The sequence below is a fragment of the Diorhabda sublineata genome, chromosome 3 (genome assembly GCF_026230105.1).
Source record: "Diorhabda sublineata isolate icDioSubl1.1 chromosome 3, icDioSubl1.1, whole genome shotgun sequence".
Lineage (NCBI taxonomy): Eukaryota > Metazoa > Arthropoda > Insecta > Coleoptera > Chrysomelidae > Diorhabda > Diorhabda sublineata.
The window spans coordinates 19,530,561-19,549,174 of record NC_079476.1 but is presented as its reverse complement, the minus strand read 5'-3'; the positions used below and the strand labels follow the sequence as shown (position 1 = coordinate 19,549,174).

At 32.3% G+C, this 18,614-nt stretch overlaps 1 protein-coding gene across 1 annotated transcript in view; it reads right to left on the bottom strand.

The window, feature by feature from the left end:
- LOC130441137 (discoidin domain-containing receptor 2-like) overlaps positions 1-18,614 on the bottom strand; it is a 442,354-nt gene that overhangs the window by 143,763 nt on the left and 279,977 nt on the right. Inside the window, exon 7 of the mRNA XM_056774687.1 lies at positions 11,604-11,737. Coding sequence (XP_056630665.1) covers positions 11,604-11,737 — 134 coding nt within the window. The remainder of the gene's footprint in view (positions 1-11,603; positions 11,738-18,614) is intronic.

The following is an 18,614-nucleotide window of genomic DNA, read 5'->3' as shown; positions in this document are numbered from 1 at the left end:
TATTTATTGCACACTATTTATTGTCATTATAGTACAGAGGTTTGTGATCAAACCAAACATAAACAACAAATATTTAGTCCTTTTTCTGTGAGATCGTAATACGTTTCAAAGAATTGCGGATTTTATTTTATTATCAATATTTATTATGTAGTGGATTACGAAATTACTAGAAAATGATTTTTTTCTAAAATGCCTAAAATGATTACAATTCATAAACATAAACGTAAATGCCTCAAACATAAGCGATCTAGAAATTACAAGACAAATATTGTTGGAAAAGTAGATGATAGTGATGAAGAAGAATTTGTTGGGATCCCATCAGAAGTGAGTGAAATTACAAATACAGAGTCATTAAACATATTACCTAGTAAATCGAGAAAACTATATGAAATTCGTTATAATCATTTTAAAGAGTGGTGCTTCTTGCTTAATTTTCAAAAAGAAGATATTAATATTAAAAATTACAAAAAACTAAAAGCATTTATGAAGCAGATCTCTGCAGGATTTCGGTCAAAAACGTCAAAATTATTTAATAGGGGTCACATTTATGAATTTCTAAAAGAAGCTTCGAATTCCCAGTATTTGATGAAAAAAGTAAGTCAGTAATTAATTATAGCTTTTGTAAGACATTTCAAAATTACTTGTTGTACGTCGCTGCAATATTTGGGGCATGTCGTAGTGATGACCTCCAAAAATTGAGTATTGACGGCATAGAAAAAGTGGGTTCAATATTAATTGTAGAATTGCCAAGTTCAAAAACTGACAAGAAACGAAGTTTTATCATTAGAAGTGAGGTTGAAGAAGGATTAAATTTGATCGACATATACACGAAATTACTTCCTTGTCTTATTTCACCTAAACGTTTTTTTATCAATTATAGAAATGAAAAGTGCACTGTCTAGGCTATTGTTGTAAACACGTTTGCTAAAATCCCGTATGTAATTGCAAAATTTCTGAATTTGGAGTTATACACAGGTCATTGCTTGAAGAGATCATCCGCAACACTTGTTGCAGATACTGGAGAAGATATACCATAGCTCAAACGACACGGCGGATGGAAATTATCGACAATAGCAATAGGATACATACAGCAATCACTTGCAAACAAACTCAAACAAAAATTTAAGACTCAAGAAAATGATAATGTACATATACCAAATACATTAAAGAAATTACAAATCAAGAAGTAGAATATATATTCATATTAAATTGCAAAAATTGTAAATTCACTTTTAAAATTAATGGTATAAATAATGTTAAATTATTCATAATTACTAGTTCCTAACTTTCTCAATGTTAACCGATAGAGTTAATTAATAATATAATGAATAAAACAATTTTTTTCATAAACATAGAAAAATATTGTATGCAACTCGTGCAAAAAGTGTTTATTGCACTCGAGGTGTTATCAAACTCGGCCTAACGGTCGAAAGTTTGTACATATCTTCTGAATTCGACTCTGTGTAGAAATATAGTCAGTATCCGTAATCAATTTGTATTTCGTGGATGGGAAAACGGAATTTACATTTCAAATGAATTTATAAATGATCGCTTGAAACCACGTCTTTTTTCTTATTGTTCGATAGACCTATGCTAATACCTCAGTATCTTATACTGTATGATATAAATGTTATTTCCAGTCAAATTTGTAATCAATGGTGTAAGTCTATAAATACGCTTTTCACATAAATTATATTGAGAGATGATGATTCAAGTTTCAAGTATTACTCTGTACGCAGGAAAGTTTATGAGCGCAAAATATTATCATATACTTTAAATTATCACAATTGAGTATTTAAGCGGAATGATATTAGTGGAAGTTTCAAATCCATTCTGATTTCAATATTCCCTTATTTTTAAATGCATCTACAAGTAATTAAAACGAAGAAGGGAGTATTAAACCACTGCAAATTCAAAAAATAAATCTCACCATTCTCTGCTAAAATTATCTAGATTAATATATCGATTGTGGAGTTTTTGACGAGATCGGAGGTTTCCTATATGCAAGTACGAATTATTTTTCGTTAGAAAATATTAACAGGCAAAGTATAGCCATAGATATGAGTGTCAAGTAGAATTACGATACTAATTTCCAATAAAAGTTATACACAAAATTGCAGAAAAGTTGAGTAATTTCCATTCGTGGTTTATTTTAACTCTTTTTGAGGATTATCATCTTTGATAGATGGTGATAGCTTCGACGGTTGCATTAATGGTTAAGCCTCTTATTTTTCAAACAAATCAGTAACATTTCAATATAAGGGGGGAGATTTCAATTTTTTTTTTAAATTGACACCGAAATGTTAATCATAACACATCATTTTATATCCTCAAACTCAAAGCATTATATATTGTCAAAGAAAGCTGGCGTCGTATTAGTTTCAGTAAAAAACTCATTTTAATAGAAGTGGATCAATTGATACGTGAACAAAATTGTCTCATACCCCTCCTTTCCGAGTTATAGGCCTTCAAAGTCAGAACTTATATTTAAGTATATATATGAATTTTTAATGGATGATTACGTATGTCTCTGTAATGTGTTTTATTGAATAAATAATTCTACACTGCTATTCGAAGGCCTGGGGCTGCTCATGCCCAATGGTTAACAATTCGTCACTTTTTTAGGGACAAGCTTTACAATATGAAGATAACAGAAATGAATTTTTCAACCGATGTTTTAACAAATAGGTACTCTTTGTTCAACTCGATAAAATTTATGATTTATGAGAAAATTTTTTTATGTCACAACATTATTTTCACGTCATTTACTCAGTCCCGAATTTTTTGCATCAAATTTGGAATTTTTTGACAGTCCAATTGTTCAAAACATAAATATAGAAAATATTGAAAACTTTCTTTTTCCTTCTATAAATAAAGTGTCGCGGAGGTTTTAGGTTTCACCTTTTCCATTGGCCGTACACTACGATATCACACCGAACAAGTTCCAAACATACTTTGAAAGTTACTTTTTCACCTTTATTTTAGAGAAATCGAAAGAAACTGTATCAAAATGGAAAAGAAAAATGGAATCAAACAAATGGTTTTCTTTCATCTCAAGTACGAGGCAATTTTACATTAAATAAAATACGTTTTTAAGACAGTTTCATATATTTTTTGCATATTTCTTTCAATAAAATAAAACTTCAATCTCCTTCTATTTTATAGTAAGATATCTAAAATTCATATTTATACAGAAATAGATAAACTGAAGCCCTTTAAGAATATAGTTTTGATTTCTAGTTCTCATAATTAATTAGGAACAAAAAATACTGTTAACCATATTTTACGTTACCTGTACTGAAATTACTGATTTACAAAATATATATTGATATCAACGGTGCTTCAATCTCCTAATTTAGATTAATGGATTGCTCATACCAGGAATTAGTTACTTCAGTTTCTTCGAATTGTAATTGATATTCCTACAATAACTCTTATACCAACAAAGATCACAATGTTTTTACGTTTTTACCACTTTTACCTACTCATCTCCATGACTTAGGTTCTACTTTTCTTAGTAGATACAATTTGTTTAGTGATTCTTAAAGTGGTCCAGGTGCCAAGAGAGATTCAACGGGGATCTACGTTGGGCGTGACAAAAAATTGGGAGTCCACAAACGTAAGCGTGGGTCCACGAAAATTTATTTGTATTCGATAGTGAAGAAATAAAATGTTGGTTTGACTTGTTCTAACAAGAGAGGCAGATAATATTTTAAGAAGCTCGGCGAGATTTTTTAAGAAAAAATCGATTTCTGTCATGGTCGGGCGATATCGAGGGTTTATAAGACATCTTGAAAGAATTATACCAAAAGCAACTGCAATTCACTGTGTTATTCACTGACAACATCTAGTAGAGAAAAAACTGAGTGATAGATTGCACCAATCGCTCCAGTTTGTGATTATTGCAGTTAAGAAAATAAGAAGCAATGCATTGGATACGGGTCAGTTTTAGAGTTTCTGGTTAGTGAAGATTTTGATTTAAAAGAAAACCTGATCAATTTTAGAACAGATATCGTGTATTTGAGAGATTTATTCATAAAATTTAATGTTATCAACTTTACAATTACAGCCTCAATTTAATAAAAACAAAGTGTGTAATTTGGAAAACTGAAATTTATGAAGGAAAATATTGATTAGGGCAAATTTTCTCAGTTTTCAAACTTGTCGCAGGTAGAATGCCTTCTTCAAAGTATTCAGACATACGTTAAACATTTGATTGCTCTGCATGATAATTTTTAAATTACATTTAAAGATATTCTGTCCCTTTAAAGAAACGGAGCTGGGAATTACAAGATATTACTTGAGCTTAGCACTAATGAGGAGCTAAAAATAATATTTACGAGAGAGTATCAAAAATTTTCTCTCATCATATTTTATCGAAAAAAGTTTTAGTACCATTACAATTTATTAAAAAAAGAAGCAGATTGAATATTGCAAAACGGGGAGATTTGCAGTTATTCTTCACAAAACTCAAGACAAATTTTGATAATTTGGTGTCAATCCATCAACCGATGGTCTACATCATTCAAAATCTTATCATCATTTGATTCTTTTCATGATTACCTCGAGAAGCTTGTAAAAACATTTGTTTAACCATCTTTGAAGAATTTAGTCATGTTCAGAATTTCATACAACAGGTTCAGATATATGAACATTTAGTAATATTGTATAAACCTTCTTGAAAAAATTTTTATTCACATATGGTTGGCAAGAGGATAAAAGAAGCCTCACTTATATCTAAAACCAAACCCATACAAAAGCAGCAAGTTAATTTCACTCAATGGATAGTATCGTATTTATAAAAATCATATTGCACCAATATAATTGACTAGAGACCTAAAAACAGTTAATATAATTATTATAATCGCCGACTGGTTTCGCGAAATGAACAAAAAAAGAGCAACAGCTGTTAGTAAAAGCAAACAGCATTCATATCAAAAACCTTTATTAAAATGTACCAAGTATATGCTTTTGTTAAAAAACTGCTGCTTTGTTCTATATCTAAATGGAACTTCTGTCTGAGACAGCTTCATAAAAAAATGTTAAAAACCAAAAGGTTCATTTCAAAGAAAACAAGTATGGAATGATTTCAAAAACAGTGGAAGATATCAAGTTTATTCGAAATTAATTATGGAAAAAATTAAAATAAGATACAGTAAAGTAAGGTATAGTGGGAGTGTTCTACACAGTTTTATTTCATTAGTGACAATTGATTTTTATATAATTGCGAATTTTGTGGGCAGTAGTAGCGAAATCATGTGTTTACCAAACAATTTTAGTACATGATGTCGTTGCAAATTGGAGGAACAGAAAATGACGATGATTTCAATACAATTGATAACCAAATTATCAATCAGCAGAAGAGGCAATTACGGTAATTGTCAATAATATCACGGAAAATTAGAAACAAGGTAGAATTGAAAATAACTTTCCTTTATTTTGGTTGCAAAAATCATGAAAACATAGAAAATAGTTCACTTTTACTGATTGCTATTATTTACGGTTATGAACATTCTTAATCTAGGATTGGTACTTTCCGATATATTCTTACACATTGATGATGAGGTATGCCAGCTAGTCGAGTAATATTCAAGACGAGTGATCGATAAAATGGACCATTTAAGACCTGTTTTTAATAAAGATGGATCGTAGAATAGAAATAAACGATCAGAAGGGTGAAGTTTCGTATGACGGTAAATTTTACACGGCGTGTAATAGTGTTAAAGAATGATATACAGTGCTTTTCAGATAAAAGTATCCACCTTTAATAACTTTTGTAATACTGGTATTTAGAAAAAATCCAAAAACACGTCACTTTATGTTGGAAGGGGCAAGCATTATGGCTTATTTAAACTTACTGGAAAAGCCATCCCTTCACTCCTAGCAGCATCTCCTTTATTTTTTTAAATTACTTGTCATATTTTTTATGTAGGTTAAAGTGGTTAGTTTATGAGATAAACAATTTTTCTTTTAAGAGCACAAATTTTACTTATTATTTACTTTCACCTTATTTGCCTGTACTAAAATGGGTTGTACAACTGTTCAAACTCTTTAATCTTTTTAACTGTGCTATTTATTATGAAGTTACAATAAGTGTTCAAAATGAGTACCATTCACTTCCATACAATGGTATAATCTATTTTGAGCATCTCTGACATTGCTTAATACGGCTGGATTTAATTGTCGACAATCATTTTCTATCCTCTCTCGTAAATCATCCAGAGATTCTGGTTGGGTAGCATAAACTTTTGTTTTTAAATACCCCCATAAAAAGAAGTCTAGGGGTGTTAAATCCGGTGACCTAGGTGGCCACTCCATCATCTGCCCCCTTCTACCTATCCAACGAGCGGGGAATGTTTCGTTTAAAAATTGTCGGACAGGCATAGCATAGTGTGGGGGAGCTCCGTCTTGTTGAAATACCAATAAATCTTCGGAAAGGTTATCATCATTTTCTATTATTGTTGTAATACGTGGGTCAACCCCTTCTCTGAGTAACTCAAGATATGATGATTCACCATTTAAATTTCCGTTGATGAAGAAAGGTCCGACAATGTGGTCACCTAGGATACCACACCAAACGTTTAACTTTTGGGGATGTTGTGTATGGAATTCACGCATAATATGTGGATCACTTTCAGCCTAATATCTACAATTATGCCTACTTACTAAGCCATTTAATGACCATGAGCATTCATCAGAAAAGCAAATATTGTTTAACAATTGTGGATTGTTATTGATAATTTGCGTCATTGATTCACAAAACTCTAGACGACGATCAAAATCATCTTTATTCAACTCGTGCACCAACTTAACTTTGTATGGGTGGTACTTGAATTTATGTAGAACTCGGAAAACTGTAAAGATGAAACACCGATCGCTCTACTTATTGTTGACAACGATCGGGGTTGTTGAGCCTCTAAGCTGACTTGCCCTAAAATTGCCACTTGGATTGCTTCGTTATTTACGAGTCCCTCTCGCTTATGCACTTTATTGCAAACAGACCCTGTTGTGGTAAATTTCTCCATCAGTTGAATTACATACTTATGAGTTGCATGTCTTCCGTCATGTAATTCGTTAAATATTCTAGCAGCAGCTCCTGCACAATTATTATTTTGGTAGTATAAACCTACAATTTCAATTTTTTCTTGCAAAGAGTAAACCATTTCAGAGAAACAAAATAAATAATGTATCAAATTACACTATCAATAGTGACTACAAATTCTAGTTGACAATGTCAAACTTTAATAAAAAGTAGAGTTTTTTGTTGTTTGGATTTTTTAAGTAGAATAAATAGCACAGTTAAAAATATTAAAGAGTTTGAACTGTTGTACAACCCATTTTAGTACAGGCAAATAAGGTGAAAGTAAATAATAAGTAAAATTTGTGCTCTTAAAAGAAAAATTGTTTATCTCATAAACTAACCACTTTAACCTACAAGTATTATACATTTTTGAAATCAGCTCAAAGGGGAGTATCCAAATTTTACATAAAAAATATGAAAAGTAATTTAAAAAAATAAAGGGGATGCTCCTAGGGGTGAGGGGGTGGCTTTTCCAGTAAGTTTAAATAAGCCATAATGCGTGCCCCTTCCAACATAAATTGACGTTTTTTTGGATGTTTTCTAAATACCAGTATTAAAAAAGTTATTAAAGGTGGATATTTTCATCTGAAAAGCACAGTATATTTAAATATGGGAAAATCTGAAGCAGTAGAGTATTGATAATCAGTCACATTTTCCACCAGTGAATAATTTAAACTTCGATTCAGTAGGTTTTCATAAATTTTATGAACACTACTTCAAGCTACGAAATTTATGTTACTTACAACCTTATAGTTTTGAATCCATGCTTAGCTTTAGATTTTGATGGAAAATATCGAAAAGAAGCTCTGAATCTCATTTAATAAATATTATAAATTATGAATAAAATACTGAAAATAAGATATTTTCAGAAACTAACCAAATCCTATTATCTATTCGGATAAAGTTTGGTGCTTATCACACAAAGGCTGTGTTAACTCTGGTGATAATTACATTGTAGAAAAAATGACGAGTTTGTGAACATTATTAGAGAAAAATTCCAAGTTCATTGTTTCAGTGAGCGAAACGTACGAAAAAGTTTGGCACTCGAGGATAAAGTGCGATTAATTGAAAGTTGGTTCAGTCAATTTCAAATATATCTTAGCGCAGGGGTCTCCAATCATTCCAACCTTAGGACCACACTGATTACTCCAGTAAGTTCCGAGGGCCAAAACCATATTATCGTTGTTGCCGGTGGTGAAAAGTGAAATAGTCCACTGAAAAAAAGTCCGAAAAAGTACGCAACGTTTAACAAATGCTGCAAGTCGGATTAGAGTCCGCAAAACGTCAACACTGCAGATTATTAATTTTCCTGTCATTATCTGTAATTTCTAGATTAGTCGTAGAGTACGGGCCATGAGAAGTAACGTGGCACGACATCTGGTGGATACAAGCGGAAATGGGTAGTACCTTCTTTCGCTAACAGATGGCGCTAATAGCATGTACAGAATAATCTCGTTTTTTCGAGAAAGTTCTTGCTTCTTCCACTCACTTCTAGATGGCAGTAATTGGAATATATAAGAAGGTTAGTGGCGCAACCACAAGTCGGTTCCTATGACACTGTTGTGAAATAAAATAGTGCGTACCTCCTTAAAACGTGTTTGTACGTGTTTAAGTTTAAGACATCTTTGTAACAGTATTTTGATTTGAATTGTTGCTTTTGTGTGTGATTTAGTAGTACGGAAAAGAAGAGAAAAATTGATAGTGAATGCAGAAAATTCAAAGATCAGTGGAACATTCAGTATTTCATAATTGAGTCCAGTAACAAGGCGCTATGTTTGATTTGCAATGAAAACATAGCTGTTCTCAAAGAATATAACATTAAACGTCATTATGAAACAAAACATTTTCAAAATTACTCAAAATATACAGGAAGTTTGCAGATAGAAAAATTCGAAGCTATGAAGCGCGGATTGAATTCGCAGCAATTTTCATTTACAAAATTCAAAACTGAACAAAAGGCTGCAACTCGTGCCAGTTTTCGTGTAACTCTTGAAATTGCTAAGCATGGAAAACCATTCACCGATGGAGAAATGATAAAAGAATGCATAATTGCAGTAACCGAAGAAATGTGTCCTTAAAAGGTAAATTTATTAAAAACTGTCAGTATGTCAGCAAACACTGTGGCTCGAAGGGTAGAAAACATCGCTGAAAATATACCCTCTCAACTGTTCGACAAAAATAGACATGCTGAGTAGTTTTCTTTGGCCTTGGATGAGTCAATGGATGTGTCAGATACTGCTCAGGTGTTGATTTATATTCGAGGAGTAGATAAAAGCTATGAAGTCCATGAATAACTTCTTGATATGTATAGTATTCATGGCACAACTACTGTTACAGATATTTTTAAAGGAGTTGAAATGGCTATTAATCAAAACAACCTTCGATGGGAAAACTTGAAATGTATTATAACTGATGGAGGCAAAAACATGAGTGGGAAAGATAAAGGAGTGGTCGCTCTTGTATCAAAGGATGTAGAAAGTGACGGTGGTTCAAAACCATTAGTCTTACATTGTATCATTCCTCAACAGACTTTGTGCGGAAAATATTTGGATATGTCTGAAGTTCTAAAACCAGTCATATCAACTTAATTTTATTAGATCTGTTGGGCTGAATCACCAACAATTCCGACAATTTATTGAAGAGATTGGAGAAAATGACCGCCGTACGTTGGCATAGTTGTGGGAAAGTCCTTCAGCGCTTTTATGAACTTCGAGCAGTGATCGAAATTTTTTTGAATGGAAAGCATCGCCCTCTTACGGAATTACAAAACATCGCATGGCTGTGAAAGTTAGCATTCTATGTTAATGAACGAACGAACGAACGAATAAACGAACTGAATTTGAGATTGCGAAGAGAAAACCAGCATCTTCCTGATTTATACGCTAATATCAAATCATTCCGAAAGAAATTGATACTGTTTCAATCACAACTACGAAGTAAATGTTTTTCACATTTTAAAACATGTGAAATATTCAGCCACACGACTGAGTTTCCTATCGATTTTGCAATCGAAACTTTGAGTGCTTTGAAAATAAATTTTGATACTCGTTTCTCGGACTTTGATGCCATTGCGAATCAAATTAAGATTTTTCAGAATCCTTTTGATACTGACATTGAAACCCTAGCCCCGGAACTTCAAATGGAAATGATTGATCTACAGTGCAGTGATATAATTAAGAACAAATATCAAAACTCATCTTTGTTGGAATTTTATAAAAGTCTTCCACTGACACAATTTGATAATTTGTATAAATTTGCTCGTGGGCTGTTTTCTGTTTTTGGTACTACTTATTTGTGTGAGAAGACCTTCTCCAAAATGAAGTACACAAAAAATGTTTACAGATCTAAATTAACTGATGAGCATCTTAAATCTCTTTTAATAATTGGTACAAGTAAAATTAGTCCACAACTACAAACTATTGTCAGTGGAAAATCTCAATTACATAAATCTCATTAGTATTTCATATGTTATTATGCTTGTTATAAGTTATGTTTTTATTTAAAATGTATAAAATGTTAGTTGGACTCATTTCAATACTTTATTAGTTATTATATACTGAAGTTAAATTTTCTGCATATTATACATGTCTTTACTACATACTACAATTCTGTATTTCTTTATCCAACTTAACAAAAACAATAACAATAAGCCTACAACAATGTTATGAGTAGTTATCCCATGACCATATCAATGTAGATGTCATATAAATAATTATTCAACATAAAATTAAAATACTTCAGTAATATAAATTTAATTTGCTATAAAAAATATGTTCTCTAAAATCAGTTTTCAAGTATGCTAGATCTCCGCGGGCCGGATGTGGCCCTCGAGCCGTAGTTTGGAAACCCCTGTCTTAGCGTAACCGTAAATTTATTACGGTTTGCGATTGCTCGAATTTTTTTATCAAATAACTCATACGATATACGATGATAACAATTATTATCAGAAATTTCAAAGCAAGGATATATGATAAATAATACTTCTTTATAAAACGGCACACATTTTATCGTTTGCGTTGAAAAGTGAAAGCATCTCATTGAAAGTTGAATAACAAAACATCTTTTATATCATGATCTTTTGAAGCATAATGGGTCAGATTTTTATTTATTTAAATTGAGTATCCCGTAACATGAATTTTGTAATTCATCCCACGTCTCTAGGCGTCAATAGCGCCGATCGAGTTTCGCCCAACAAGCTACAGCAGCATCCATACCACGTTGTTTTTGTTTTACCATCCTATCGCGTTAATATAATTTAAGGATAGTTAACATCTTCCTATCTCATTTTAATGATTTTGTGACCAGAATCAGATACTTTTTCACGCGAACACCATAAGTCGGTTTGGAACTTTCTTTCTAACCTTGTTTCCATACGTCCAACGGACGGTGAGCAGCATTTTAGAATAGAAACCGATAAAAAGCCACTCAAAAAACTTTGTTGATTCAATGTCGCAAATTCAAATAATTGGAACAATTAAATAATAGAAATTAGAAGATTTAAAAATTCTGAGCATCTACTGACCTGTACTCCTCTTGTGAACATGTTGTTGCAATGAAGATGTAGTGCTGAAAATTCTCGAATTGAATCAAATTCGAAAGTTAGATTGATCGGGAGACCATTGTGAGTATCGCTGTTCCAACCTACCCATCTGCTACCTGTAACAAAGAAGAAAATTAACACATCACTTAATAAGTCGAGTGACTAACTAAGAAAAAAACATTTTTTTGCCAAGAATCGATTTTATTCATCAATTTAATCTCCTTCAAGAGCAATACAATCAATCCAACGCTTCTATAACTTATCGATGCCGTGCTTCTAGAAGGATTTGTTTTTTGCCTCAAAATAGGCTTCAGTTGCAGCAATTGTTTCCTCATTTGAGTTGAATTTCTTACCAGCGAGGTTTTTTTAAATCAGCGAATAGCTAGTGGACACTGAGGGTAAGATCTGGGCTATACAGTGGATTGGAAATGTAATTCGTTTAATTTAATAACTGTTGCCATCGACTTGTGCATTGTCTTGCTGAAAAAATGTTTTTTCTTTGACATTTGAGGCAGTTTATCCTTTATTTTTGCATTCCAACGACCCAACAACTTCGATATTGATCATATTTCCTTTTTGGAGATAGTCGATGAACAATATATTCCTAGCATCCCAAAATACTGGAGCCAGTGCCTTTTGAAGCTTCAGACGTGGTTCACCTGCTGCAATCTACTTAGACGATGATCGTTTTGATTTCGGAGTGAAGTGATGGATCCATGTTTCATCCATTGTCACTTATCGACGCAAAAAACACTTATTTATAACGTGTAAACACTGCTCTGAACCATCAACACGTTGCTGTTTTTGATCGACTGAGTAAACGCGGCACCCACTTTGAAAAAAGCTTTCCCATGGTCAAATTTTCACGCATAATTGTAAACACACTGCCTTCCGATATCTTTACAGCCTCAGCTATCTCGCACAATTTACGATTGGATAAAACCAATTTGTGCACTTTTTTGATGTCTTCTGGGGTCACCAACTTACTTGGATGGTGGCGTCATCTGTGTGTCAGTCACACGACTTATTGAGTGATGTTATATGTATTGGAAAGGGTGTTACTAGAATTTACCATTCAATAATTGTTTTGAAATACCTCGAATTTCATATGAAAGTGATATTTCTATGTAAACCTTGAAATTTGGTATTTAATAATGTGCATGTGAACATCAAAGAGAAATGTTGAACATTTGTCAATATCTGAGTTTGATCAAAATGAAAATATTTAGTTATTTTAATATTGAAACAACTGGTGAGAGTCGATCGTTGATAAAGGAGGCGATGTCATGTATCACATAGTTGGAGAAGGAAAATCATAAACATCTACTTTTATCCAAAATACTATCAAGTCTTTCGAAAAATAAAGCTCATGAAATTTGTAGCCGTCAATAATTTAACTGTTTTTGTGTTAAAAATAATTTACAATTTTTGTGAACAGAGTCATATACTTGCTGGTGGGCCTTTATATTATTGCTAGTTCAGTACGATCGAATCATTAATGCTTCCAAGAAATGCTATATCAAACTTTTATCAAGTTTAAGTATAGAATTTTTTAGTAAAAAATAATAAAAAGTTCTATGGTTCAAGTGTATAATTATAGGTTAGTATGTTTATCCACGGTGCTTTAATTCTTTATTTAATCTCAATACTGTAATATTCACATGAAAATATCGATGGTTCTTACGTTGGATCAAATTTATAAAAAAACAAACGTAATGAATGAGTAAGTATGTATAGTTAAAAACTATAGTGGAACAAACTTCATTTGATCCTAGAATTAAAAGTAGATGCGAAGGTAATGTGATGTTATGAACTCGTTCACGACTTGGACTATGGAGTCAGTCCTGTTCGATTATAATGGAACTCTAAAATTTGGCGAATACACAGGCTCGTTTCAATACATATTTTTACCATATCGGCGCTTTTGGTATGTTTTTCTATGAATAGCGTTGTTTATATTATTTTGTTTTTGGACCAATATCTAGAAAGGTCTTGTTTTGTTTGTTTACTTTCTAGAAATATCCTTTTTGATATAAATTCTAGCTTGTTTAGCAGCGAAAGTTAGTTTATAATATAAAGTCATAGTGAACGATATGAATTTAAATGATTTGTATAAGTTAGTTAATTATTATTAAATAATTAACTATTGAATGAGTTAGTTAATTCTGTTAGTGTTTAAATAAATTAAGCGAGTGAAAGACAGTGTGTATACAATGAATTTTTAACTAACTTTATTTTATACTATGCTATACCTACTGTATAAAAGCCTACTTTTTATATGTGTGAGTTAACCAGATATAATCTAATCTATATTATTGCACATATTTTGGGTGAATGTTATGAATAAAGGACCATTTTGTTAAATACAGGATGGAATTAGGTTACTTCTGAATCCGCAAAAATACGTGATTTTACATCGTTCAATCTTTTTATCACTCGTAAAACGTTCAGCTTCTTTAGCGTTGAGAATTACACGCGTGCGAACCTGTTTCGAACGTGTCTACACAAGCATGCGACGAATTTGAATCTAGATTTATAAAAGAGATAAGGAACGGCTGAATTCCCTTATCAGAATCAACCAAAGCATATTGTCGGATATATAAACGTTAATAGGGATTTTAATACAGGTACAGACATAGCAATTTTTAAAGCATATACGAGTAACTAGCACGGTGGTAGAAAAATTATCAATTAGTTCATGGCTGCTAGTATCTGATGCAATGTTATTTAAACAGTGAAGGCCAAACTTTTCTTATTTTCCCTATTTGAATATTAACGACAAGAACAAGTATATTTGTGAGTTTTTCACTGAAACCATTTTTGTGGAAATATTATTCGATTCCACTGCTCGATCTCAATATCAAAAGTACCTTTTACAGTCTTTCCTTGTAGCTCCATAGGAGCCACCTCTACGATTACCTCTACTCCTTCGGAAGATACAGTCCAGTAGGAACTGCATAATGCATATGCAGGTATCCAGCGAGGCTTTTCTTCTAAGATGCACAGGGGCCGCTTATGTTTGCCATTATGCTTGTCAAAGCTAAAAGTGTTTTCTTCTTTTTCTTTTTTCTTCTTGACTTGTTGAGTCTCGTTTCTAGCCATACATTTAGGTATTTTATTGCTTCAGTAGACATGTCTTCTGCATTGAAGCATATTTGCCACTATTTCCTTTTGTGTGTCACCAAGACAGGTTCTGTTTTTTCCGACGCTAGCTCTAGACGTTTGCTTTTAAGTCATTTTGGTAACAGAATCCATTATTTTCATATCAACCAATCTTCTTTTCTTATTATCCATATTTATTCATTCAGATTTCTTAGTTTGATATTTCTAGAAATTTTTGTGATGTTAAAATTAACAGTTATACAGGGTGTTTCTGAATTAAGATGGGTCTTTTCCATAACAAAATTTCCTCAGCCAATCCCTTTCCAAGATATTAAAGATATTAAAAGGTGCCAACTAAAATTGAAATAAACTTGAAATTCTCCAATTTTTGTGAACTCACAAATCATTAACTACGGTTAATTTTCCAATATTCCTGTTACTTCACCAAGATGGGGTTTTATAACATGAAATTCCTGTTTTTTATTGTTGAATTTTTTTCCCAAAACCAACAACTGTAGAGAAAAAGAAATCAACACCATAATATATAAATTTTTTCAATAAATTGAGTAAAGATGTGAAATGTAATAGGATTCATAATAAATGCTGGAAATAATCACCTGTACTGTACAAGTTGAGGTGTATTCTTAAGGTATCACTCGCTATTTGAATACGATACTGAGAGACATCACAAGAATTCAACTGCAGAGATCGAGGAGGCCAATGTTGGGACCCACTTCGACCAATTCAATCGTTGGGATATATTCGAATGAAGTGCACTGGAGCACCATCGTGCATGAACCACATGTTTCGTCTGATATTGAGTGCGATGTTTTAAAGTCGTGCAGGTAGATAATTTTCGACAAAACTAGGATAAGAAATTCCATTTAACGGTTGAGGCAAAAAAAGTAACCCAATTAATTTATCACCTACAATACCCTTCACTGAAACAACATTTTGAGAATGGTGTTCTATAATCTCATGGGCATTCTCGTCTGCTCATTCATAATTATTGTAAAAATTTATGATATATACTCTTGAAAATGGCTGATATTTAGAGAGTTGTCAATTTTTGTAGCGCTTTACATTTCTAACTATCTGGAAACGACAAGTCTTGGTTGATCCTCTCCAGTTTCGGATAAGCCGTTGTGAATACGTATGTATACAGAATGATGAGGTATTAATCGTTGCGGATATTATTCAGCATAAAGAGGTCTAGTTTGTCGAGAATTACCATTTGCCATACAATACACAAAAGGCATGTCGTCCATTTCAACTGTCAACTACATTTTTTGACATCAGTCTACTACAGTTCGATAAACATTAAGAAAACACGGTAAATGAATTGCCAAAGTGACGATGATGTTCCATTTTAAGACTATGTAATTACAAACAAAGAAGAGGTAATTACTTCTTGCATTTATTATGAATGGTATTATATTTTACATCTTTACTGTTTTCCACTCAATTTATTACAAAAAATATTAATTATAATATTTATTTTTCATAAAACTTCATCTTGAAAAAAGTTTTGATATGAAATAAAATAAGGGTTGTTTATTTTACTACCATATACTGTAAATATATACTCTGAAGCCATCTTTCGAAAGTCACTTGAAGATAGAGACATTGGGATCAAAGTCAATGGAGTCTGGGTCAACAACATACGTTACGCCGATGACACAGTACTGATTACAGATAATATAGATGACCTACAACAACTAATTAAAATAGTAGGCGGACATAGCCAAAACATGGGATTAAAAATCAACATCAAAAAAACTAAATTCATGATTATCATTAGGGAAGCGAATACGTTTAGAAAATCTAGAGTACCATATAATGGAAAACCTATAGAACGGGTAGAAAAATTTAAATATCTAGGAACATGGCTCTATGAAGAATGGTCGTCGGACGGTGAAATAAAATGCCGAATTGAACAAGCTCGAAGTACATTCATAAAATTTAAAAATGTATTTACATGTACCGACTTTGATCTTGATCTTAGACTGAGACTTGTGCTGTGCTACGTTTGGTCAGTGCCTCTTTACGGGATGGAGGGTTGGACCCTTAAGGTGAAAAACATCAACAAATTAGAGGCATTCGAAATGTGGGTATATCGTAAAATCCTGAAGATACCATGGACTGCCAAAGTGAGGAATGAGGATAGTTTCAGGCGTATCAATAAAGACCGTGAACTCTTTAACATCGTGAAGAAACGAAAGATTGCATATCTTGGCCACATAATGCGAGGCCATAAATATCAATTTCTTCAGCTGATAGTCGAGGGCAAGATTGAAGGTAAGAGAGGATTGGGACGGAAGAAGATGTCATGGTTGCGGAACGTGAGGCAGTGGACGGGTATACAAGATATTCAGACATTGATCCATACCGCTAGAGATAGAGAAGCCATGAAAAATATGGTCGCGAACATCCATTAATGGATAAGCATTAAAAGAAGAAGATACTGTAACAGAAATATTGAAAAAATACGCGTGGTGCAAAGGGCTACTATACTAGTGCACGAAAATTACAGAATTTCAAGTTTATAGCTTCACTACAATTTTAGAAAAAAACTTCGGTCACCTATAGAGAAAAATTTCGGTCACCACCTTATAAGGATGATTTCCCGCCAAGGGGTGGCTTGAATTTTGTCTTAAGATTTATATAAGTTAATATCGTTTGTAATACAAAAAAAGTGGTTTATAGATCTTTCTTAAGTTGTCTGTGTGGTTATTATAATGATTATTGATGTATACAAAAGAGGGTAGTTGTAACATTTCTTCGTTGTTTGTTTTTTTTGTAAGATTTTCCACATTCTTGCGACAAAATTTTGATTTGATTTTGAAATACCTGACTACGACAAATCAAACTTAACATTTACTTCAAATGAATGTATTTCTTGTTGTTGTACCTAATATTCTATTTTGATTAAAAAGCTCAATCTACCCTTCAACCAAGCATTATAATTACCAAGTGGTAATGAATTTTTATGCACACAAGCATACTTTTGAGGCTTATAAATATGCCATACAAATTCAAAACTTAATATATACTATATGTTTAGGATAAATTTTACTGTGGGGAACATTTGATTCATTTAACTGACATATTGAAAGGAAAGACTTTCTAAAAACTCTGCTATTTATGTTCAACGCTATGTATTTGATAAAATCATACAAATTGCAAGATTTCCAAATATTAGTATCCCTTTCGAGAGTCTACACCGTTAGAACACAAAAAAATGGACATGAATCCGGTTTCTGACATTGGTTCATTCATTCATTATCATATTTTACTGTATGCGATGTTCGACGACAAGAATCTGATCTGATGACTGGGATAATAGTGCTGTTTTATTCAAAAGAAGGTTTATTAGCTTTTTTAAATGTTTTATCGTATTCGACACGATCCATATTAAATTGACGGTCTGCTTTAGGCTATTAAAACCAAAAACAGGCACTGTTTTTTTTTGTTCATGTGAGTCTGATATGTGATGCATTAAGAGAAGAATCACCGGTTTAATATAATTCAATACGAATACCTTGAACAAGGTATTTTTTTTCTCTAAAGAGATTATTTTTTCTAATAGTCGTCCCACTTGACAAAAAATTTAGTAATTTATACCGGAATGCTATTGAAATATTGAATCTTTTCAAAACAGGAAATAAGTTTCGTAAGAATGATGGCGGGGCAAAAATTCCGTAACTGTTTGAAATACACAAAGATTGTTGGATTAAAAATTTCGTTATTTTTAAACGTTGCTTATATTGAGCTTTATATACTCTAAAGTTTCTTCAATATTTTACCAGGGAGATTCCACCTTTTTCCCCAGTCATTTATTCAGTTTTGGAAACAAAACATGGAAACTGGAGGTTTGATCCGGAAAATAAG